Consider the following 26,885-nt stretch of genomic DNA (forward strand, 5'->3'; position numbering starts at 1 on the left):
ATAAATCCGTTATCTGTTATACAATTTAGTGCACTATGTAGGGAAACTAAATCCGTTAACTAATACGCTACCTAAAGCATTATGTAAGAAACATAAGTCTATTATCTAGTACACTATCTAGTGCACTAAGTAAGGAACATAAATTCTTTTCTAATATACAATCTAGTGCACTATGTAGGGAACATAAATCTATTATCTTTCACACTATCTAGTGCACTATGTAGTACACATTAATGTGTTTGTGACGCGAACAGTTAGCTTAGTAGCTCAGTTAGCAGCTCCTAAAAGTTCTGTTATCACCCATATCCTTTGGTGTGTGCGAGAGGTTTTTTAGCTTTTTTTTTTTTTGGGCTTGATGGGTCGGGGTCGAGGTCCGGGTCCGGGGGTACCTCCCTGAAATGAGTTTTTGCAACTTGGGATGTCTGCAAATTGCTGAAGAAGTCAATGCTGGTTCTGATAGAAAGGTGTCAGGATACACAGTGCATCACAGTTTGTTGTGTATGGGGCTGCATAGCTGCAGACCAATCAGTTAGGAAGGTGGTCATAATGTTATGCCTGATCGGAGTATATTGTGCACCAAGATAAGGTTGCTGATTGAAATGTTATTTTGTGCACCCCCCAGTATTTCAGCACAGTGCGCCACCTGTTGGAGGTTTGTGGTATAACACAGATTTACTCAAGGGCTTTTATTGTGAAGTTCAGGCTTCTGTTCCAGTTCCGCTTTGTGAACGCAGCAGTTGGCGCAGTCGCTACAGAAGTTAAAGAGCAGCCTGTGTTGGATTGAGAGTAAGCGTTTTCATTTCCACTGAGGAACTAACGCAGTTAATAGCGCAGGAACTGAGTCCTGGCTGAAAAGAGAAGCAGAACTGTATTGATTATTGCTGGAGCTCTGGGAGGTGTCTCACTGTCTGACTGACACGGGCGGGTCCGTCTCAACTTCAATTACAAGTCTCCTCTCAGCACTGCGTGAAGGACGTGGTTTCAGCAGATCCCTGTAAGATTGAGGTAAACACGCCATCATGTTCACCTGGTCCACTCGTAACGGTAAGAAGGAGCCGGAGCTTTTCCAGAGTGTTTCGGACGGGCTGAAGCGGCTGTACCGTCAGAAGCTCTTCCCTCTGGAGGACGCGTACCGCTTCCACGACTTCCACTCCCCGGCTCTGGAGGATGCTGACTTCGATAATAAACCCATGGTGCTACTGGTGGGTCAGTACTCCACCGGTAAAACCACTTTTATCCGGCACCTGATGGAGCAGGATTTCCCCGGGATGAGGATTGGACCCGAGCCCACTACGGATTCCTTCATAGCGGTGATGTACGGGGAGCAGGAGGGGGTCATACCGGGAAACGCGCTGGTGGTGGATCCGAAAAAACCGTTCCGAAAACTAAACGCCTTCGGAAACGCCTTTTTAAACAGGTGAGAATGAGGGGCGAGTTTTGTTAGAGACAAGTGTGTTATTTCTTGTGATTTTTAATCATTTCTGTTCCTGGAATACACATTTCCTTGGTCTGAAACCTGATTTTACCTTTATACATGTACTACAGCTTTTCTAGCCGTAGCCTAGTGGTTAGGGTACTGGACTAGTAATCAGAAGGTCGCTGGTTCAAGCCCCACCACTGCTGGGTTGCTGCTGTTGGGCCTTTGAGCAAGGCCCTTAACCCTCAATTGCTCAGCTTGTATATTGTTACTGTAATTTTTAAAATACGTGGTTTACAATATTCATACAGCAATTACAGCATATAGAAAACACAGGGACGTTGTAGCTTAGTGGTTAAGCTACTGGACTAGTAATCAGAAGGTCGCTGGTTCAAGCCCCACCACTGCTGGGTTGCTGCTTTGGGCCCTTGAGCAAGGCCCTTAACCCTCAATTGCTTAGATTGTATACTCTAAGTCGCTTTGGATAAAGGCGTCTGCTAAATGTCGAAAATGTAAAACTTGATTAAACTGAATATATGTAGTGACTTATTTGTGTCGATATAAAGAGGTAGTCTGGATAATCAGATGTATTCTGCAATAGGGTAATACTGTTCACAGTCAACCAAGCTCACCATCACCATAGACAAGAGTCTATCATGCAATAGAAATCTTACTTAAGACATGAATTTGCCCTTGTTGTGACCTTATGAAATGAAAGTATTAACCTAGGACAACCACAAAATCATAATCTATTGACTATCATTTATTGTTTCAAAATCTGATTAACAACAATCAATAACAGGCTTCAAAGTAAAATCGAATAATAATTCATTCTGATAACTGTAACTAAATGCCTTGCAATATATTAAAACACTTAGAATTTTCTAAATATGTACATACATATTTGGATAAAGGCCTACAAGCCTCCACAAGTTATTATTGTAATAATTATTGTTATTAAGTGCCGCCAAGTTGATTCCCGCTCTTGGCGACCACTTGGGTAGTGTTTCTCAACATCCTGTCATCTGTTTGGAAAGCCCAAAGTAAAATCACTAAAATAAGCTAAATAACAAAACCTATAAAGTAAGCTAAATAGCAAAGCAACTAACATGCCCTTATACAAGTACATATGGTGGTACAACTGCTAACCATTTGAGGATATAATCTTTTTAGCGGGAGTGTATTGAATTGCAATACTGAAATGGCCTTTACGACATATCAACATGTTGGTAAACCCCTAATTTCACAAAATTAAATAATACACTTTTATGTCAGGATATGTCTGAAATTGCAACTTGCTCTTGTATGGAAGTCGACACTCTCAAAGGGAATTAGTTTATTCCCTGTGTGAATTCTTCTGTATAGTGCCCTACAATAGAAAAGACATTAATCTTTTCAAGGGTTGTTTAAGTAGAATTAGCTTTTTTTAAAACTGATAACCATTTAAAGCGTATTTGAAAGAAATTGGCTTTTAGGCGGGTGGTTATAGTTATTTAATATAGACAAATGTCTGTGCTTTAATACATTTTTCATATGCCTTGCAGTATATATTTTAGAAAGAAACTTATAGTAATTGGCAACAATTTTTCCCTTATTTGTGCAGGTTTTCTGTTTTATAATTGGGAGACTGCAATAACAATACACATTTTATAATTAGGGAATATATTCCAACCTTTGGTAACTTTCTTTAAGTAGCATTTATTATATCATGAACTGTAAACCATCCAAAGAACTTTTAGCTAAGAATGTATGAATTTACAATACATTGTCATTTGGCCTGCAGTATATTAAGAACACGTGAGGATATCCTTATGTGACATAGCTGAAGAATACACTTTCAAAGTGGGTTGCATGTCTGAAACAACATCCTATTTGCTGTACAGAGTATTGTCTTGAAGTCTATAATCCTTCCTTCCTCTCTCTCACTCTGGGGTAACCATTTTATGTAAAGACCTTCAAAAGAGAAGCATACCAGTGATACCCTATAAAAAGTAATTTCAGGTTCAAAGTGTAGTTTGGTATATAAGGACACATGGAAGAAAGAATGGCTTGTCAAGTAAGAGTAGATCTAGCTAAATGGCTGAAAGTGCATCCTAGTATATGGTGCTCAGCGTTTAGTCATTCCTGTTTCAGAAGGCATGTATGGGAACCTTTGTTCTTTAATGGGAAGTCAATTTTAAGTTTTATTCCTATAAAAAGTCATTTGGCAGAAAAACTTCCAAGTAGAACCAGTGGGTCAAACCAGTTTAACTTTATGCATATTCAGAAATGTCTTATATCACTTGTAACTATCAAACAGTAAACAATTGGGAACCAGCATGGCAACTTGGGTACCATTTAGTCAGAAATCAACTTCTAGATCAACATTGTGCCTAAACTATACCAGAGTTTATGGTGACTTTTTTCCTGGGCATCTCCTTTTCTGAGGCTGTACAAACTGCAGACTTATTGCGTGCGCCTTATGAGTTAAAGCACCTAATATGACATCGCAATGCATTTTTGAGGATGTTTGGAATTTTTTAGACTTAAGAGCAGGAGACATGTGAAATATATAGACTTATCTTATCTACACTTTGGGCTAAATCCACAGGAATTTTATCTGTGTAGCTCTTTTCCTTCTAGAGATATTAACCCTCCTGTTATGTTCGTTTCTCGTCAGTTTGACCCAGGGCATGTTTAATTATCCAAAAGTCAGAAACCAAAAAATCCCAAAAATCATTGTTTATATCTCATTATTAACTCCTTCTGCTTGGCTTAATAAGTGAAATCAATGAAGTTTCATACTAAAAAATACTTTTAACTATATCTTTTTAGATTTTTAAACATCATTTGAAGCATCAATTTGACCCCTAAACATAACAGGAGAGTTAACCTGAATGTTGTGAATCATGCATTTTTGCACGTTACCCTACGTTTTGGGGAACTTCAAATCTGGAACTAGTTGACATATTTCCAAATTATGCATTTTTCCATGAATGGGTCTCCTCCCTTCTACATATGGACAAAATTTCAAGAGCTTCTGAGATGGTCAGGTGGGGATTATCCATTGAGTTAACTGCAATGGCCCAGTTTTGTAAGCTTTCTTGACAAACACATTACATTAAGGGAAACCTCTTTAATATTTTGCACTTAGTCACTTATTCTTGGAGAGAGGCTTAAAGTAATTTAGATTGTTAAATTATGCAAAGTTCAAGGTATTTATCTATATAAATTTAATTTTGTGATTATTCACCATGCTTTATTACTGCAAGCGATTGAAAGAGTGAGTTAGGTTATGCATATATGTATACAGAGACTTATTAAACCATTCCTTGTGCCCTTCATCAGATCATACCCCTGAAAAAAGCTTTACACACAGATCCTCATGAGCACTGGTGCAAAATGACTTCTTTGTTTGTGATTTTTAGGCACTTACAAATGTATTGGTTCTGTCATTCATGATTTTATTATGACGTAGCTTCATCAAAAAGCTTTTCTGTTTGAGGTACAACTGCAGCGCTCTACAGAAGCCACAGAATATGTAAACAGAAGTGGTGCATGCGCGTTAGGGTGAGCTTCAAATCAACAGTCTGAACTCTGTCTCTGTAGAGCTCTGCAGCTCTGCTCTCAATTCAAATGCCAACATGCATCAGATGTTGGAAATGAACTCAAATTGCCTTTGTCAGTAGGAAATGAACTCAAATTGCCTTTGTCAGTAGGAAATGAACTCAAATTGCCTTTGTCAGTAGGCAATGACTGCTGTGTCAGTTATTAGTTAATGTGTTAATTTGTGAATTAAGGAATTAAGATCACCAACTTATAGAGTTCAGGTTAGAAGAGTGTTCACATAGTTCTGGCCATACAGTATTGCTCTGTTAAGTTTTTTTCCTTTATAACGTGTGATGTGCAACTTGTCTTTGTCATTTTTTAAATACATATATTAGTCGATGTTGTGGTTAACTGATTACCAACCAAGAAGTCACAAAAGTTCATTTTATTTTCAACAGTTGACATTTAGTTCCAGTTGAAAGTGAAACTATAGTGTGTACAGAGAAAGAACACAAGCTGAAACACTGACCCACTTTCAGTGCTCAGTGTGCATGTGCATGCACCAGCTCTGTAGTTTCTAACCTGAATGTTGTTTTATGCATTTAAACAATTGGAATAATGAATAACAAAAATAATATAAATTAAAACCACAAATGATGAAGCTGTGTTGTGTGTATATACTGTATATACCCACGTCACCAAGTTTCATATCTATTGCCTGATTGCTTCACCGATTAATACATTGTGTAAGTAGTAAACATGGCAGTAATGCAAAGCAGTAAGACGAACATAAGCACTCTGAGTCCCCAGGTGGCGCAGTGGGAAATTCTGCTAACACACCAGCATCGAGTTTCTGAACTCCTTGGTTCGAAACTCGGTGTTGCCACCAGTCGGCTGGGCGCCATCTGGCGGGCACAATTGGCAGTGCCTGCAGCAGAAACTAATTGGCCTCTGTATCTGCAGGGGGGCGACCGGACTATGTGTGGGTGGGTCTTCATACGCTGTGTATAAGAGACGCCTGTGCAGAATGCAGGGGCGAGAAGAGGAGGGCTGTACACGTGTCGGAAGAGGCGTGTACAGCAACGTGCTCTCCTTGGATGCAATCTGGTATCTCTCAGCAGCAGAAGACAAATTGAGTTTGCTAAATTGGGAGGAAAATGGGGAGAAAATGCATAAAAAAATAAAATAGAAAACATAAACACTCTGAGCTATGTTATTACTTTGCACAGACCATAGCTCTCAATTGGAACCAAGTGTCAGCTCTTGGAAATGAAGACATTTTAAACTGACAGCTTTAATCAAACAAATACTTCTTTGTTAATCAGTTAACAGGTTGATTGTTGACATCCCTACTTGGAATGTGTGGATTCTGATAGATAAGTTTACATACTTTAGTCTACTCTACCCACCCTCTGTGAATCATCTATGCAATATTCAAATACTGACTCAGGTGAAAAACAATGCTAGGATCAGTTTGAATATTTGTTCATTTGAATGTGTGTGCACATCTCCAGCAGGTTAATCAGCTCAACTATCAATACTGAACACCACATCAGCATACATAACACCACCATATATACATCAGCATACATACATCACCATATTCATCACCATATTCATCACCATATTCATCACCATATTCATCACCATATTCATCACCATATTCATTATAGCATGTGAATATCATGACTGATTATTTGTTCATGACTGATAACATGACTTATTGGGATCAAACTTTTGTGATCCCAGTATTACAAACCAAATTTATAATGACTAACAAAAGATCTATTCACAAGCTGTTTGTTACTTGATGTAGCTGATAGTGTTTATCGTCAGCATGCATGGCCTCCACCCCGCTCTACTTCTGAATGATTTAGTGAAACAGCAAGTCATTCATCAGGTTAATCTGCCTGATGGGGATGGGGATCTGCCAGAACTCAACATAATCTTTTGTAATGTTTGATTAAACATGTCAAGACCAGGAAATTTTTATAACAAAACATGGCTTTGTGTGGTTCCGTTTAGGAATACACAATCTTGTGTACTGTACCTCCTATTCATGGTTTTGGACTGTGTCACTCTGAAATTATGCTTATTGTTGCACCCAGAAAGCTCTTATTAAAATGTTTTAATTCTATGAAAGCACTCTTTGTTCCACAATTCCACAGAAATGGCTCTTTATAAGAGTAACAGCAATCTGATACATCCCTTCAAGTAAGGACTTTTTTGCATTTTCCCCTTTTTCTCCCAATCTGGTCATTTCCAATTAGGGCTGGGCGATTTTCACGATTAATTCGGTTAATTCGCATGAACGTTTTCACCCGATGTTAGAAATGTGACAATCGCGATTGTTTACATACTTTATCTTTTACATTTTCATTTTCAGCATTTAGCAGACGCTTTTATCCAAAGCGACTTACACAATGAGCTGAACACGATGAGCAATTTAGTGTTAAGGGCCTTGCTCAGGGACCCAACAGCGACAACTTGGTGGTGGCGGGGCTTGAACCGGCAATCTTCTGTTTACTAGTCCAGTACCTTAACCACTGAGCTGACCAGATGCTTGCGGAATGTAAATCAGGTAAAGTTTAATGTCAAAAGGGCAAAAACGGTGTACAAAATCAGCGAAAACTAAAACAGTAAACGGAAGACAACAAGTGTCATACACGCTAACGGTTAGATTCAGAAATAAGGACCGCAAACACGATCGGCAAAACGAGACACACGAACAGAGTTCAAATAAGATTCACTGAATCGAACACAGCTGAAATGAATCAAAACTCCGGAGCCGATGAGCACGATCAGGATTGGCTGACCGGGGACATGTGCTAGTCACGTGACAGTCCGTGGGAGCATGGGAATGGTAGTCTGTATTGTTAGAAGCAGATCTTAAGACCTCCATCCACCCCCCAGTCACAAGAGGACAAAATCAAAGCTGAGCTGAGTGATAACTTGATGACCCCCCCACCCCCCCGCCTAGATACTGATACAGACTCACTTCACTTCACAGGCTCGTGTTCCTTTTAAGAAACCTTCCACTTTTCCTAATGTAAGGAGGTTCTACTGCACAATATTTAAAGTGAGTTGTTTGTGAGCTATTCTTATAAAGGATATAGCTAATTAAGATTTCTATTTTGTTTTAATTATTGTTTTATCGTTATAAAGTTTGAGTCTCTTGAAAGGATAATTATAGGTGTTGCTGTTACTATTTTTTACTTCTGCAGTCTTAAATTAAAATGCAAAAAAAAAAGAAATTTGAGTCTTTTTTCAATTGCATTATACAAGAACAAAAAAAATCGAAATCGACAATCGGTAATAATATTGAAATAATCGAGATTTTTTTTTTTTTTTTGCAAAATCGCCCAGCCCTATTTCCAATTCCCTGACTACTATAATACTTCCTGTGCTTGCACCACACCTGACTGGACCAAGAAGACCCACAGATTTTTGCGCTCCACCTCCAGCATATGTAGTCGCCGACTGCTTCTTTTCAGTCTCACAGAAAGCTGCATTACATATGGATTACATATCACGCTATGCTGCTCTGTAATTTCCCCACCCCTTGTGCAGGTGACTCAACCAGACAGCAAAGGTCACATTTGCAGCAGCAATGAAAACCACATTCCACCTCCCTCCCTCAGGCACATCCTGTGGTTAATCTTTGGACATCCAGCCAGATCAATAGCACAGCTGAGATACAAGCTTGAGATTTTAACAGTGGGGGGTCAGCGCATTAGACCACTGTGCCATCTACTACAGACAATGTAACAATATTATAAGTGTGTACAGACATTTTGCTCATACCACATTATGTCTTTAGTGTTTTACCAGTGTGGTAAATTCAGTGAATCAACACAGTATATGTCACTGAAATATACTGTATATAAACTTATTTTCACCAAGAAATCATTGAATTTGATCAGGAGGATTTTGCGGAAGACCCCAAGTATTAGACTTAAACAAAACTAATAAATATTGTAAAACTTTCACAGACTAGGTAAGGATTGTACAAGTCGAGTAGTTAAACCATTTGCCTACATCAGAACTGTAGTTGAAAATGAGAAGAGATACATTTTTAACAGTATATTCACTCTTGACCCAAATACTCAGGTCTGTACTAAGGATCCTTTCTGGGCTAACCAGAAAAGCCACCAACAGACCAGTGTTATTAGTTGGGCTTTTAATCTGTGTACCAGAACTTAAACACCGGACTAATAGTTTAAATCGTTTAGTCAAATGTGAAAGCAAATGTGAAATGTGGAAAAATCCTAGTTCCTTTGCATTAAACGTCAGAAACTAGAAGTTATTTATTAGTACATCATATGAGTTTTTAGTATTTCAAAATGAAACAAATGACACTAGGTGCAGCCTGTGATTTCATGTCTCTAATGTCTGTAAAAAATGAATTACTTCTGTTTATTCATACAGCTGCTGAGTTGTTTTCAAATCCAGAGTAAGTTTAAATATGTTGAACTTAATACTTTTAGGGAACTGACTCTGCAGAATACAGACCAGTGCCAGTAAGATTATAAAAGCACATGTGCTGAAGCTGTGTTTCCCCAAGCAAGCAGAACAAGCCCTAAGGCAGAGGTTCTTTTTTTCTACATGCTGAACTTTTTTTTTCCCCTGACCTTGACCATGAAAGCAATGCAAAGACAAAGTTCTCTCAGCAGAGGTTAAGGTCGTTCAGCACGAGCGGTGAAATGGGAAATAACCGTACCTTGCTTGCACTTTTCAGTATTCGCTTTTATTTCCTGGAATCGCTAGCTGTCACATGTCTCTACCCCTGTTTTTTTAGTATTCGGCTCTGTATTAATATCAGCTTTCTGTACCTTTCATGCTGGGGGCATGACTGAACCTGTGCTAGCAGATTTCCTTAAAGAAATACAGCACCTTTCTACAAAAGGTTCGACTTCAAGGATTGTTCCAAGACATTTTAAGTCAGCACTGTGCAAACCCCATTTCTAGAGAAGTTCAAGTCAAATCAAATTTATTTGTATTGTGCTTTTTTACAGTAATCATTGTTTTAAAGCAACTTTACAGAATCCAGGACCGACAGACCAAAAACCACCGTTGAGAATTTGTGACTTTTAGTAAAATTCTCTCACCTCCAAAACATGCACAGGTGGATTTGCTGCAGTAAATTGCTTTAAACTGAAAGTAAGTATACACCAATCAACCATGACATTAAAACCACATCCTTGTTTCTTTACTCACTGTCTTTTATCAGCTCCACTTACCATATAGAAGCACTTTGTAGTTCTACAATTACTGATCTATTTCCAATCTATTTCTCTACATACTTTTTAAACCTTTTTTTTTTTAAACTCTGTTCTTCAATGGTCAGGACCCCCACAGGACCGGTATTATTTAGGTGGTGGATGATTCTCAGCACTGCAGTGACAATGACATGGTGGTGGTGTGTTAGTGCGTGTCGTGCTGGTATGAGTGGATCAGACACAACTGCGCTGCTGGAGTTTTTAAATACTGTGTCCACTCACTGTCAACTTTATTAGACACTCCTACCTAGTTGGTCCACCTTGTAGATGTAAAGTCAGAGACGATCGCTCATCTGTTGCTGCTGTTTGAGTTGGTCATCTTCTAGACTTTCATTAGTGGTCACAGAACGCTGCCCACAGGGCGCTGTTGGCTGGATTTTTTTGGTTGATGGACTATTCTCAGTCCAGCAGTGAGGTGAGGTGTTTAAAAACTCCAGCAGCATTGCTGTCTTATCCATTCATACCAGCACAACACACACTAACCCACCACCATGTCAGTGTCACTGCAGTGCTGAGAATGATCCACCACCCAAATAATACCTACTCTGTGGGGGTCCTGACCATTGAAGAACAGGGTGAAAGCAAGCTAAAAAAGTATGTAGAGAAACAGATGGACTACAGTCAGTAATTGTAGAACTACAAAGTGCTTCTATATGGTAAGTGGAGCTGATAAAATGGACAGTGAATGTAGAAACAAGGTCATAATGTTATGGCTGATCGGTGTATGTGTGAACATCTGCAAATCCTGCAAAAGATGGTTGCCCAGTCAATGGTGAGTTCTTGCCACATGCAGTTTTTTTTTCAGGTGGTGATGGATCCATTAAACCCATGCCAAAACATATTGTACAAACTTAATTGCTAATAAGTTGGGACAGAAGTTAAATGCATATAAAAACAGAAAGCAGGGTTTTGTAAACTGTAGTACCACAGAATGTCTTTAACATAAAATGAGCATTAATGAAAGGTTCAGTTGTTTAGGAGCAAGTATGGGTTGTTCCACTTGATTGCCACTTGGCGAAAGACTAAATAAATAGTGTGACAGTTTAAAATAATGTTTTTGCTGTGCTCAACTGCAAATAATTTAGGGCTTCCAAAGTCTACAGTCCTTAAAATTAAACAATTTCAACAATACAGAGAAATTTCTGTTAATATAAACCAATACCAAATGCCAGAGACCTTTGATTCCTCAGATTGGTGCTGCGTTAAAAACTGCCATGTCTTTGTAATAAAAAAATAACCCCAACAGCTTTTATAGGTTCAAGCTTATCTGAGATGGGCTGATGAAAAATAAAAGAGTGTTTGTTTAGGTTACCCACCTGATTCTATCATAAGAGGATAGTGATGACAGCAGCAGTGTTCTTGTTTAATAAGATTTGGTTCAGGTGATCATACAGTGGCAGTTTGGCATTGGTGGGGCTAGAATCAGCGACACGATAATTACCAGTCCTGTAGCTTAACCACAGAGTTCACCTTGAGTATCCTTGCGTATCACAGGCACGTGATACAAGAGGCACGCAGCAAGAGTCCAGTGGAGGGGATTGGAATAGATTAGGTGCAAAAAGGGAAACACCTTAGCCTACCATTAACAGATTAAAGAATGTAAGCCCAGTACAAAAAAGTTTCGAATAAATACTTATTAGTTCTTAGTAAACAGCTTTGCAGTTTTCAGTAGAGGCAAACAGCTTAAAATTATTGTCCTGATTATTTGCCCCTGCGTAACAGCTGAGGCGGCATATTGGGCTAAATAATGCTGCAGCGTTCCTTAAATGAACAATGCGCTCAGATTCCACCATGGTTAATGGTTGGATGGAATGATTGTATACACAAAGTAAATGACAAAGCCCAGTTATTATCTAGGTGTGTCCTGAATAATTTACAGGGCTCAAATTACATGGACATTTCAAGGGCATTTCTGATTGAGAAAATGTTTTAAAGAAACTGTGCTGTGATCTGAGAACAGCTTGGATTTATTGCTTTCTGTTCCAGAAGAATGTTCTGGCTGAGGATCATGTTTTGTGATGGAGGTCAGCCTGTGCTTTGAGTGCTGAGGCAGAGTAACTAAACAAATGCAGATGGAAAGAGAATTGGAACTGGGTGGAGAGTTAACGTGATGATGAATTAAAAAAAAATTAGGTTCTTCGCGTGTGATGACCACAGTCCACAATGGATTCATTTTGTGTCTTTGTTTAGTTTTAACAGGGTTTTTTCTGTGAGCAAGGGAAATGCTTTCTTGCAAGAATGTTTTTTTTGTAATTTGATATTTAACACAAATGAATAATAGAATAGAAGAACGCCTTTATTTGTCATATATACACTGATCAGCCATAACATTAAAACCACCTCCTTGTTTCTAGACTCACTGTCAATTTTATCAGCTCCACTTACCATATAGAAGCACTTAGTAGTTCTACAATTACTGACTGTAGTCCATCTGTTTCTCTTCATACTTTTTTAGCCTGCTTTAACCCTGTTCTTCAATGGTCAGGACCCCCACAGGACCACCACAGAGTAGGTATTATTTAGGTGGTGGATCATTCTCAGCACTGCAGTGATAATGACATGGTGGTGGTGTGTTAGTGTGTGTTGTGCTAGTATGAGTGGATAAGACACAGCATGCTGCTGGAGTTTTTAAATACCATGTCCACTCACTGTCCACTCTATTAGACACTCCTACCTAGTTGGTCCACATTGTAGACATAAAGAGTCGATCGCTCATCTATTGCTGCTGTTTGAGTTGGTCATCTTCTAGACTTTCATCAGTGGTCACAAGACACTGCTCATGGGGTGCTGTTGGCTGGATATTTTTGGTTGGTGGATTATTCTCAGTCCAGCAGTGACGGTGAGGTGTTTAAAAACTCCATCAGCTGCTGTGTCTGATCCACTCATACCAGCACAACACACACTAACACACCACCACCATGTCAGTGTCACTGGTGCTGAGAATGTCCCACCACCCAAATAATACCTGCTCTGTAGTGGTTCTGTGAAAACCCTGATCATTGAAGAACAGCATGAAAGGGGGCTAACAAAGCATGCAGAGAAACAGATGGACTACAGTCAGTAATTGTAGAACTACAAAGTGCTTGTATATGGTAGGTGGAGCTGATAAAAAGTGACAATGTGTGCAGAAACAAGGAGGTGGTTTCAATGTTATGGCTGATCGGTGTACATATACAGGTTTACAGTACAACAAAATTCTTTTTTGCATATCCCAGCTATTTGGAAGCTGGGGTTAGAGCACAGAATCAGCCATTGTATGGCACCCCTGGAGCCGAGAGGGTTAAGGGCCTTGCTCAAAGGCCCAACAGTGGCTGTGTGACAGAGCTGGGATTTGAACTCTCAACCCTTCAATTGATATACAAATCTCTCTACCCAATAGGCTTCCACTGTCCCACGTTTTTCTTACTTCCGGTGCCGCAGCAAGTGGCTGCCAACTCGGTAGCTCCCTTAATTTCCTTCGGGATTAATAAAGTGTCTATCTATCTATCTAGCTATTTAGCTATCTATCTAGAATAAGCCATATCTTTGGTTTTGACATGCAGAAACAGAGGCTTTTTAGTTTTTCTGAGTGACAGGTTAATTTTTTGTTTTCTAAAAGGGCACATTTATACAGTAAAATGATATTTGGACAAACAGTTATTGTTTGCCCTCAGCTAACAACAAACCTACTGAGTAAGCTTTTACATGTCTTATTTGGTGAATGGTTTATTACAAGTTTAGTGCATTTGTCAGTCAGATGAGTCAGTTGAAGATCATGCATGACCTTGTGAAACCTTGCCTAACCTGTTCTACAGATTTCTTTACCTTCTTGTTCTCTGTCTCTGTCTGCGTGCAGGTTTATGTGTGCTCAGATGAAGAACCCTGTTTTGGAGAGCATTAGTATCATTGATACTCCAGGCATCCTGTCAGGGGAGAAACAGAGGATAAGCAGAGGTCAGAAACCCTGGGAGTTTTTTTTCCCTTTTCTTTCTTTTTCTCAGCACGCTCTCTTTCTCTTAGTATTTGCTGTCACATATCAAATTGTGTGGCTAGGCGTTTTCACCCTGGATACAGGCAAATCAATGATCCACAACACTGGCATTTCATGCAAATTAAACTTCTCCAAACGTTCAGGGTTCTAGTGAAACAATACTATGTGAATGTTATTGAACCAAACTGAAGTAGTATATTTAAAACCAAATGGGGAAAAACAAGCAAGTAAAATGCAAACTCGGCTCCAAAAAAATTGGTACAGTCAGCAAAATGCAAATGCAAAATGGAAATAACAACAGAAGGCAGTGATTTGACATCTGCCTTTTAGTTCACCACCCCTATGATGGCCAAGGAAAGCTACAAACTAGCACCCATTCCCTCCAAAACATGATGTTGCCAGCAGCTTTTTACTCCAGCCAGCAGTGCATTCTCACAGAGCCTTACTGCATATGGAGAGTCACACAAAGTGTTTTGACTCTCACAAAGTACCCAACATGTCATTGTGGAGTGACAAAATCTTCTTAAAATTTTGTGTTGTATACAATATCAAAATATTCACTCCTTTTCCGGAAAAGTTGGGACATCCTGTGAAATGCAGTAAAAAGAAGAATCTGGGACTTGTTAATTCTCTTCAATCTTTATTTAATATTTCCTTTGTTTTCACTGATTAACATAATTGTCTTTTGTAAATATAAACAAATGTAGAATTCGATGCTTGCAGCACACTCATATCTTTTGCTGATAAGAGTCTGGATGATCATGTTTGTCTTTGGCATGAGGAACTTGACATTCGTTTTTACTTTTTTTTTTCTCTTTTGGTCCATAATCTAACATAAGCTCTGGCCTAGAGAACTCATTTGAATTTTCTATAGATTTAATAAGACTTTTTTGCATAACATAGTTTCAGGTTGTATTTCTTGATGCTGTGGTGGACAGGTTTAAGTAACAAAGTTTTTTTTTTTAATACTCACAAGTTTAAGTTGCTATATTTATCACATTAGCCTGACTGTTTTTCATGCAATACCTTCTGAGGGCTTGAAGGTTATGCACGTTTAATAGTGTTTTGTTGATTTGACCTACACTGACTGAGATTTCTCTGGATATCTTGAATCTTTCAGCAATATTATGAATGGAAGATGGTGAAAGAATCAAAGGTCATTTTAAACAGTTTTAAATGGTTTTCCAAACAATTCTCTTATGCTTGATACAAAGTGGTGAGGCACGACCTGCCTTTGCTTACAAAAACTGAGCCTTTGGTGGATCCTGCTTTTATACTCAATCATGATTTCCTCACCTGGTGCTAATTCACCTGCTTATTGTACATGGTTTCAAAATAATTTAACTTGAATATTTAATAACTTTTAACTCTTATTTTGCCACCTTTTTCTGAGTCTGTTGCAGGCATCAAATTCCAAAAATTTAAAGCATTTAAAGCACAAACTGTCCCAACTTTTTAGGAAATGTGGTTTGTGCATTATACATCTAAAGCCTCATGTTCTACTATTACCAAAATAGTATGAAACCTCAAGTGTTCGGTTTATTTCCCACCTACAGATTCCTACAGAAACAATATACTGTCAGATCTGCCCTAAATCAGTGTTTTGTGTTTGTCTTTTAGAACATGATTGTAAATGCCTTGATGATGCATTTGTTTATAACATCAACTATATGAGCCGAGTCTAAAAGAGGAAGTTACTCGACTTGCCTGCAGTGATTTTCTATGATGGTTCTGTTGGTTAGAAAAGGTTACAAAAGGACTGTTAGTTATTACATACGGATTAGTATGTCTAAGTGTCTAAAGTGTATTAGCAGTTAACACTCACAGATTAGAAATTCTGTAATATTTAATCACTGGTATGTAAGGTTTTCTGTGATTAAGTCTTGCTTTTATGTTGTATTTTTACTGAATAATCAGTAGCAGCCAAACCTGTTAAAGAACATTTCTATAGTATTTGGCAGATTATTCTGTTCAGTTACTTAAAGGAAGTCTATCCAAAACATCCACAATTTTGTCTGAACCCCAAAACAAATACTACTGTATTTAATTAGCAATTAAAATTGTTTAGCTGAGTCTGTGTGTAATGCATTTTTATTTTTGGAAATGTTTAATGCAGCACAGCAGTTTTTTCCCTGAGTGACATGGGTCTAAATATATGCCACTATGTCTACTAAAAAAGTTTTTTTCAACCAAAAAAGAGGATGTGGTAACCATATTGGTGTAACCAGGGCATGCATGTCTACAGCATACTCAGAGGTCAGTATTAGGAAGATGATGATATTGGGTTTCTTCATAACCACATTGGCCTACTTTCCTTATTTTAATATGGAATTGAAAGCACTTGGTGTAAGTCATGCATATTTTAGATGTAGAATAAGATATTATTGTAGGGGGTTGTGATACATGCATGTATGGACATGATGCAAAATGATTTCACCTACAGGTAGCTAGGTCTTTTTTATTCATTTAATTTCATTCATTAATGGCATTTTGCAGACACTTTATGATTGAATACCATGCAAGCAATTGAGGGCTTAGCTCTTAGCTTCTATTCATTCATACTTACTCATACTTCTATTTATTTATTTGTGTTTACTTTTGCTGTTTAGGTTAAGATAATAGATAACATAATTAGATTTTATAGGTTGCAGTCATAGGCTGTATACACACATCTGTATACATTCTGTGGTGTGAAAATTATACAGTACTTAAAAAAATTCTTGCCTCATATATTTGCAAAACTAAATGGTTTCAGATCCTCAAACAAATTTAATACAAGACAAGATAACATAAGGAAAAAACAAAACACACTTTTAGAAATGTAACTGTGTTACCCTTTCCGTACAGATGTATTCTACCAGCCCCCTTTCTGGAAAAGTTGGGACATTTTGTAAAATGCAGTAGAAACAAGAACACAAAAGCACAACTTGACTTTTAATGTTTTGGCTGACCAACAATTTTGTAAATATGTACAGATTTTTTTATCCAATGTTCAAGTTGACACACATTCAGTTTGAAACATAAGCAAATAATTGCTAACAGGTGAGGGGAGGATTCACTAACGGCTCGGTCTTGCAAGCAAATATGGGTCATGGCTCACAACTTTGTGCCAAGCCTTGTGAGTGAATTGAGAAACGTTCTTTTTGAACTGATTATAAATTCTAAGTTTTAAATAATGTAGGACTCCATCCTCCAGATGTTATATTGCAAAGAGATTCAGGAAATTTGGCGAAATCTCAGTCCCTGCAGATTAAGCCTAGAAACCACTGCTGATGGCATGCAGGAGAAATTGTCATGCTACTGTAACAAATATGGCTACATTTTATAGCTTGGGAGTACTTAGAAAACCGTTATCACTTAACACAGTCCGCCACTGCATCAAAAAAATGCAACCTGAAACTCTGTTACCCAAGAGAAAGCCAGACTTCAGTTCTATGCAGAAACAAAGATGAAAAGGACCATCCAGAATTTTTTTCTGTCATGGTATGGACGTTCATTAGTGCCCTCGGCATGGGTGACTCGCATATGTGTGAAGATACCATTAACATGGAGGTGAATATTGCATTTTTAGAGACACTTGTTGCCATAAAGGTGACATCTGTTCCTGGAAAGTCCATGGCTACTTCGGCAAGACGATGCCATGCCTCTTTTTGCACTGTGCAACAGCATGGCTTGTAAGCTTGCCTGCAATGCAGATCTGTCTCTTAAAGACTTCTAATAACACAGTTTGTGTTGTATTACTCTTAATAACAGAGTTGTTAAATTGCAAATAGTATTTCGTCAGTGGTCAATAACAAACAGTATTTCGTCTTTACTCATTTTGTTTAGAGATCTGAAACTTAGTGTGACAAAAATAATGTAATTAGGAGAAGGGAAGTCGTTTTTTAACTCCACTGTACATTACACAGCCTTAATACACCTTAATATTTTTTTTAATGAACAGGTTACCTTAATTATGTGCCTTGTTTTTAAACTAATGACATTGAAATAGCATTAAATGTCAACATGTCCAACAATTTTAGCCAACTAATGTCTCCATTAGACATAACTTATTCAAATGTTATATTTATTATATTCATAAAATATATTATCAATGTTAATTTGTTAAAAATAGAGCCTTACACATAGAGCCTAAATGTTTCTGAAATTATTCTAACACAATGTGTAGCAATTTTTAAAGTCTAACCACATCTGCCCTGTAATACAATATGTTTTTAATAAAGAAGTAAAAGATCAAACGTAATTCGGCATTGTTTCCATGCAGCTACCGTTCCAGCACAGCTTTTACAGGGAGTCTACACTCCATGTGGCATGCATGTGACATGTAAACAAGACATAATCTGGGTTTCACTTAGGCTGTTCCTCAATAGGAAAATACCCATTAGTAGCATGTCAGGGGTCTGGCTTTAATAGGGAAGCGGTGATAGAGAAGTGTAGTGTGAAGGCTTTAAAATGATAATGCATTGAGAATGAGGCACAGAATGTTCTGTCCAACTCTGCTATCGTATTCACTTTGGTATACGCTGAGGTAATTATTAGGTACTACTAAGTGTTTCTGATTTAACATTGGGTATCATATTAAAACCCTTTATAAGAAGTTTAATTTAGGGGTGTAATGATTATATATAATACATACATACAACAAATACAAACATTTAAAGGTTTAATTCCAAATGACCAAAGGTCAGTAGTAGTCCCTTATTTACTTTATTTAAAGTTACCTTTAACCACTTATGCAGTTATTACATTTTATTAACCCTTTTTTGTTCTATTCAGGAACTAGTACACAATTTAGGCTTTAATTCTGTATGTGCTATTGTTATCCACTAATAATTGTTAATAGAAAGCCATTTGAGATTCACTGTAACTTGTTCTTTAAATGATGAACAGTTGATAATAGATAGCTTGTTAAATTGATACAACTTAAATGTTTTATACTTTGTCTAATGTAAGCTGTTCTAATACATTAATTTAAAAAAGAAGAAGATTTTTTTAATGCTTAAATGATTTTAAATGCAGCAATTTAAAGGATCTTTATTTTAACCCTAATCTTAAAAATTAAGTTTTGACCTACTACTCTGAAACTCAAGGCTTACATTCTTCACATACCTCCTATCTCAAGTAACACTCTAAGCTCTGTGGTCCTCCTCCAAATCCTTACTTTCGGGCTGACAAAAAGTTGACTTAAGTTACAGAGTGCAACTTCATGTGCGCAGCTTGAGTAGGTGTGTGGTACTTACTGGTACTGTAGAGTTACTGGTAAACTGTAAGTCATTCTCCACTTGAAGCGAATTTAATTTCAGTGTACTTGTCAGTTCTTTTACTAAAACACAATTTATGTAATTACGCTGCCAAATATGAACAATAAACTACTGTGACTTCAGCCGCCTTAAAGGATGGGAAATATTGAAGATGCATCTCAAATGTTACTCAGTAATAATGCCATTTATCTAACATATTTAAATAAACATTAAGGCTTTTATGCTGTGTCCACCATATCTGTATCTCTCTGCTCTTTTGACCCCTAACTGTTGTGATTGGTCCTATCCGGTGATATTTTGAAGCATCTGAGGCCTGGATCAGGAAATGGCATGTCCAGCTGCAGGGGGTTTGGAGCAGACCACAGCTGACACTGCACATAATCAGCTCTTGCATGAGCGTCCAGTTGGCTTTTACTCAAAAGGCCTTTGTGTTCAATTGCTGACTGAAGTTGATGTTGGCTCATCTTTTCTTTATGTGGCTGGATGGAGTTGGTTTATTTATTCATTACAACACTCTCAAACTATCACTGTTGACCCGAGGACCTAGAGCAGCATCTGAGCTAGCTATTAACGTCATCTTTTTTTTTTTCTTTTTTTTTTTTGACAGCCCACTCTGTGCCTCTGTGTTTTTGGCTGCTGGGAAACATCTGTTGGTGACAGATTTAAGAGTGGGTGTGGGGAAGTCTAGTGTGTAACTCTGTAACTCTGCTGTAATGAAGACATGACAGATCCTGCCTACTTTTAAAAAGACTGTACAACTTACAAAATACAGCATCTGTAAAACACTTAAGCTGTAAAATATTACAATCAAGCCAAATGTACTACGTACACAAGACTTTATTTGTGGATATTGAAAAAAATTGTAAGACAAAATACAAAAGTCACTGTCTAACAGAAACTGTGTGTAATATGAAAAATTAATACATAATTGGGTTAAAACCCAAACAGAAAACAGGATGTTCTGGAGAAACATTATCCATATAATCACCAAGCTGACATTAGATGATAATTGTTAGCAGTGTCAGCAAAATACTTTCAATCCCTCCTGTATTGTTCAGCTACAAGTCCAGAATGGTTTGTAATGGCTTATTAAAGAGCTGAAGTAGGTGGAGCTCTAAAAATCTGTTGATTTGGGAATGCACTAGGGTGTAGCCACTCCTGAATAATCCTAGCAGTTTGTGTAGGGACATTATTATCCTGGATGCAACTGGTCCTGTGAAATTGCCTCATATTTGTTGCTAGCTATATAACCAAGCACAGCAGTTACTGGGTGTAATGATTTCACCAAATTGCTGCAAACACCATTGTGGATTTCTCCTTATAAACATTTTGGCCAATGGGCAAACACTTTGGTGTCAATGGCATATTTCCTGTGACTGTCATTTACTTAGGCAAATATGCTTATCAGTTCTAGTGGTAGTTTTAGTTTCTTAATGCTTTGCAGGCAATACAGTGCATTTTTACACTGATGTACATTATAAATTAGTAGACATCTGTACAGCGGAATATTGTTAACGAAGAATTATTTTAGGCAGATGTTTTTTTGACTGGATGAAACAAAACTTTAGCTCTTTGGCATTGCAAACCAGCTGCTTCTTTATAGGCCGCTAAATGAACCATACGCAAAAAGAACTCCCTATTTACAGCCAAACATAGTGATGGATCCATAATGTTATGGGGCTGCTTTGCTGCCTCCAGCTACTGGATATCTCAGTTGAATTAAAGTAAAAAGAAAATCAGATCACCAAGGCATTTTGGAGTAAAGTGTGCTTCCTAGTCTATGGAAGCCAGGTTTGGGTCAAGAATCATGGGTTCTCCGGCATACTAAAGACCCAAAGCACACAACAAAATAGTTGCAGAGGAAATATGGACTGTTGTAAACCAGCCACCAGTGAGTTCTGATGTCCACACTATTAAATATCTTTAAAAAGAGCTGAAAACTGCTATGGAAAGCAGACACCATGCAGATATTCAAGAGCTTAAATAGTTTACATTGAAGGGGTGGTGAAAACTACCAGCAAACAGGTGCAAGAAGCTTGTAGATGGCTATTTTGGTTTGGTGCCTTTAACCATGCTGTATTTAGTTTTTCTTTTTTTTTATTACTTCCTGAACGTTATAAAGAAATGTTTTTATTTAAAAAATATACACACCCTATTAATATATTTTGAAGTTGTTTTATTAATTTATTTATTTATGAAGATGTTGACAACTTCTATAAAAAAAGAAAAGGCTACCAATGGTGATCAGAACTGTACCTACATTGTATGACCTCTACAGAACATAGTTGTAGAATAAAATAAACAATACATTATTTTCCTCACTTGTGAGGAACACACATGTATTTATATATTTGCACATATAGTATTTGGTCTTAAATTATGTTTGTGGCAATAAAAAGTCTTGATGTATTCCAGACACCCTGCAGGCACATCATATTCAATCACTGATAACTAAATTCCCATCAGCATACATAATTCCTGTAGTACAGTATGGAAGTTGTGGGGGTGTTTTTGGATCAGCATTGATGAAATTCATATTTTCCATTTCCTCTTCGGCTTTCTGCAGGCTATGACTTTGCAGCCGTGCTGGAGTGGTTTGCTGAGCGTGTGGACCGCATCATCCTGCTCTTTGACGCTCACAAGCTAGACATCTCTGACGAATTCTCTGAGGTCATTAAGGCCCTGAAGAACCACGAAGACAAGATGCGTGTGGTCCTGAACAAAGCCGACCAGATCAGCACACAGCAGCTGATGAGGGTATACGGTGCCCTAATGTGGTCTCTAGGAAAGATCATCAACACCCCAGAGGTGGTCCGGGTCTACATCGGCTCATTCTGGGCCCAGCCTCTCCTCGTGGCCGACAACAGGAAGCTGTTTGAGGCAGAGGAGCAGGATCTTTTCCGAGACATCCAGAGTCTTCCACGGAATGCCGCTTTAAGAAAACTGAACGATTTGATCAAAAGGGCTCGTCTTGCCAAGGTAGGGTGGATACGTGTGAGGAAATTTGCCTTTGGTTTGTATTATAGAGTGTGTGCTGAGAGTGTGTGTGAAGGGCGTGTCTATCACATTTTGTTTAATTTAATCTGATCTCTGCGAGTGCATGCGTCACCACCACCATGTTATTCTCTTGTTTATTTAATGTTAGCTCAGGGAGCAATTTTAAAAATCATTTTAAACCTGCTGACAATTATTGTTCCAGGTTCATGCTTACATTATCACCTCACTAAAGAAGGAAATGCCAAGCGTGTTTGGCAAAGACTCCAAGAAAAAAGAACTGATCAACAACCTGGGTGCTATCTATGAGAAAATAGAGAGAGAGCACAACATTTCTCCAGGGGACTTTCCCAACCTCAAGAAAATGCAGGTAAGAAGATTCAGGACTGAGAGTTTAAGAGACTGGTATAGAATCAGAAATACCTGAAGTGGTAAAGCTTTAAGCTGTGTAGAAGTATTTAAATGTATGTTAAATGCGTTTTCTCATAATTAAAATAAATGTAGTTTTGGGTCCAGACTATTGCTGTAGGCACTTGGGAATTTGTATTAATGATAAACCGATAACTGATGAAGGAGTCATTGTTAAATTAAAGCCAGCGGCAGTGGGCTAGCGTAAACTATTGCTGCACCACCCCATCACACTTTTTATATACAGTGGTACCATGAAATTCAATGTCAATTGGTTCTGGGACTGGCGTTCAGTTTAGAAGGCGTTGAGTTTCAAGGTTCTTTTTCCCATAGGGATGAATGGGAAACCTGTTAATGCGTTCCATGGTCCGGTGAACTTATATTTAACATATATTTTAGGCTAATGTAAAATAATGGGGTTGTTTTTGACACTTATACACTAAAAAATAACACAAATATAATATAAAAACACTGAAATAAAAAGCTGATTCTTACAATTTCTCAGAACCTCGAGCTGTAACACAAGTTTAAAAGTGAAACAGTGAAGCAAATCCAGCTAAACACAGATACATGTGGAGTGAATCTGACAGTTATTCAACACAAATGCAGATTCGTCTGCACCGCTCAAGTTACTGTTAGTTGTTAATTTAAAATTAAATAAAACAATTTTTAAGAAACAAACTGAACAAGTTGAGTTTAAGGGAAACGTTGAGTTTAAGGTTACAAATTTCTCGACAAAGGGCGTTGAGTTTCAAAGATTTTGAGTTTAGGGGACGCCGAGTTACAAGGTACCACTGTATTGTATTTATATTATTAACATCATGAATAGCTGAACGATTATACATTTAAATCACAAATTGTGTAGCTATGTAGCACATGCACGTGTGTGTGTGTGTGATTTACCTTTTTATGCCCCACTACAAAGGTAAAACTCTGCTTATCAACTTATAATAACTACACTAATGTTGTTATTTCTCTTTCTTTTTCTTGGTCTTTTTTGAATAAGCGTATTAAGTTAGCATTTAAACAGAATTGTCCGCTACCAACTGTATATAGTCTACGTTCTGAATGTTGACATGGTAAAGTGTAAAGACTTGTTCATGTGAAAATCTCTAATGCGTTCATATTTTAAAGGAACTTTTTAAGCTTGTCGGATACCGGTTAATTGTTGACTAATGACGGTTGATAATTAGTTTCAATGAATTGGCAAAATTTGTATACCTATTTCTACTATATGTTAAAAAACATCCCCACCCCACCCCACCCCCTTCCTTACTTCTAGTCATTTATATTCCCTGTTGGTTTTATGACCCCTGCCACGTGCATGACACCCTTTCTGACCAAGGGAGGCTAGCACATGCCTCATTTTAACACATCTTTTTGCAGATCAGTGGCAAATGCTTACAGAACACTCTAACATGTACTAAAGATCACACTGCGCTCACTGTAGTCCAACACTCATATTTGTGATGGATTTTTTAAAGTATGACTGGGTTTAAAAAAAAAAAAAACTTTCTACCATAATATTATAATACAGGAACACTGCAATACTGGAGCTAATGTGGTAAACCCTAACAGCTCTAGGTGTAATGGTTGTAGTTTAAAATTCAAAAATTCATTACTGACCATTTAAAATAATTATTTAGCAAATGTAACACATACATTTAGTGTATACATACATTGTATGTTAAATAAAAATGCTAATATCTCCAGTGGTAATTGCCTTCTTTACCACAGAATACTTGGGAGTGTTACTTTCACTACCTTGCCTAAAAAATCACATTCAGTTAGTTACACAGTGCTCCTTTTATTTATTTCCAGGACCTCCTGATGGCCCAAGACTTTGCTAAGTTTCCTGCCCTGAAACCCAAACTGCTGGAGACTGTGGAGGACATGCTGGCCAATGACATTGCCAAACTTATGGCACTTGTGCGCCAGGAGGAGGCGTCTATGCCCACCCAGGTGGTAAAGGGTGGAGCTTTCGATGGCACCATGAATGGCCCATTCGGTCATGGGTACGGCGAGGGTGCTGGTGAGGGCATTGATGAGCTGGAGTGGGTGGTCGCCCGTGACAAGCCTAGCTATGATGAGATATTCTACACTCTCTCACCCATTAATGGCAAGGTGTCTGGTGCAGCTGCCAAGAAAGAGATGCTTAAGTCCAAGCTTCCGAATACAGTGCTGGGTAAGATCTGGACCTTGGCTGATGTAGACAAGGATGGCTTCCTGGATGATGATGAGTTTGCTTTGGCTAACCATCTGATCAAGGTGAAACTTGAAGGATATGAGCTACCTGCCAAGCTACCTACTCACTTGGTGCCCCCATCTAAACGTGGAACTGAGCAGCAGTAAGACACTGGAGCACTCCAGCTCATCTTAGGCTTTTAACTTCCCCAGCCATTCCAGGGATTACTTCCAAAAATGTGCAGAAGCAGCAGCATTCACCAAAACTTTTTGTTGTTTAATGTACAGGTATGATACTTAAAGGCGTTCAAGTTGTTGTACATATGGCTCTTTTCATATTTCTTTAGGCAATAAGAAAAATATGTAGCGTTGGTCTTTGGTTAGTTAGTTCAGATTCAACTACTTGACCTTTTTCACTAGGAGCTTGATTTCTTTTTATTAATATCTTTTTTTAATGAAATTTATAATGAATTTGGTCACATCAAGCCTTTATTTCATATTGTCACACTTCATTGGTTTATTTCATTGGTTCTGAAAATGGCATATGTGGGGAATGAATATCTGGAATGGCTTTGGAGTTCCAAAGATTGAACTAGGAAACCTGATCTCAGAAGGGTGGAATCAGATCTAACATGCCTGTAAGAGACTGAATGTTTATGGAAACTCAGATGCCACTTTCAACAGAGGGTTCTTCACAAAGAAATAGCAGATTGACTTTGGGTACTAAAGCAATAGACGACAGTTTTGGAGAGCATGAGGCAAGAGAAGTTAGGGGTGACTTGTGGGAATTAAAATGTGAAATATATATATACACCATTTATTAAAATATGTATCCATATTCTTTTTGCACCCTTAACTTATTGTTCTCAAAATCTGTATTTTTATAGTTGATATTTCTCTTGACTTATGTTCTTGTCTAAAAAGACTGTCGTGCAGTTTCGGTCTTTTTAGAGGTTTTGAAAATCATCTTACTGTAGCCCCTCGTACAGCAAATCTGTTATATTAATCTGCTAAAAATAAAAAAATATTGTTAATGAAGAAGTGAATGTCATTTTATTGTGCCTGTTCATGGTAAAAGAAGATGAATAAACAGGACTTATAAAGCATTTTACTATTGGCTGGAAATCCTGAGCCCTGACATTTATCTGTCTTAATAATTTATGGCCAAGTCTGGAAGCACCTAAGGGGCAGCTCTTTCTCCAGTATTAAACAGACCAACATGTGCCAATCATGGGCTATAAAAAAGGGCCAATAAGGGTATTGTTAATCTGCTGTTGGAAAGATGCAGTGGCAGGCTTCTTTAATTTCAGATTTAAAAAAAATAGGAAGCATGAGTCCTGATCTGAATAAGACTCAACTAGTTGTTGGAATTTGACATTTTTCTCTTTCCTATACATTAAGGTAAATAACATGATAAGTGTTCATATGATTGAAGGATGGGACGTATTTTAATTTTAACCAGTATAACACTGTCACCTCACAGCAAGAAGGTCCTGGGTTTGATCCCCAGGTGGGGCGGCCTGGTTCCATTCTGTGTGGAGTTTGCATGTTCTCCCTGTGTCTGTGTGGGTTTACTCTGGGAGCTCTGGTTTCCTCCCACAGTCCAAATACATGCAAGTGAGGTGAATTGGAGATACTAAATTGTCCATGACTGTGTTTGGTTACAGACATGACAGAAACAGTAGTTACTGGTTACACAGATTTATCAGTTCAATGTTTAAGTTTAATGTCAAAGTGTAATACATGACGTTAAATCCTAATAAATGAATAAATTAATAATTTAACCAGTATCAAATGTAAATATAATGTATTTTATAAGAGAAGTGCTCTGCAATAAGTTCATA

At 37.9% G+C, this 26,885-nt stretch overlaps 1 protein-coding gene across 1 annotated transcript; it reads left to right on the plus strand.

The window, feature by feature from the left end:
* Nucleotides 1-734: 734 nt before the first annotated feature.
* Nucleotides 735-26,075, plus strand: ehd1a (EH-domain containing 1a). The gene is made up of 5 exons (XM_063000002.1): nt 735-1,417; nt 14,060-14,157; nt 22,022-22,434; nt 22,655-22,819; nt 24,679-26,075. The coding sequence occupies exons 1-5, from the start codon at nt 1,020-1,022 to the stop codon at nt 25,207-25,209; spliced, it is 1,605 nt and encodes a 534-aa protein (XP_062856072.1). The 5' UTR covers nt 735-1,019; the 3' UTR covers nt 25,210-26,075.
* The last annotated feature ends 810 nt before the right edge of the window (nt 26,076-26,885 follow it).

This window comes from Trichomycterus rosablanca, chromosome 8, assembly GCF_030014385.1.
Source record: "Trichomycterus rosablanca isolate fTriRos1 chromosome 8, fTriRos1.hap1, whole genome shotgun sequence".
NCBI lineage: Eukaryota > Metazoa > Chordata > Actinopteri > Siluriformes > Trichomycteridae > Trichomycterus > Trichomycterus rosablanca.

Excerpts from the sequence above, each read along its gene's own strand:
- ehd1a (XM_063000002.1), top strand. The coding sequence starts at position 1,020 with ATGTTCACCTGGTCCACTCGTAACGGTAAGAAGGAGCCGGAGCTTTTC. Across the intron at positions 1,418-14,059 it reads GGAAACGCCTTTTTAAACAG|GTTTATGTGTGCTCAGATGA; the intron begins GTGAGAATGAGG and ends GTCTGCGTGCAG. Across the intron at positions 22,435-22,654 it reads AAAGGGCTCGTCTTGCCAAG|GTTCATGCTTACATTATCAC; the intron begins GTAGGGTGGATA and ends TTATTGTTCCAG.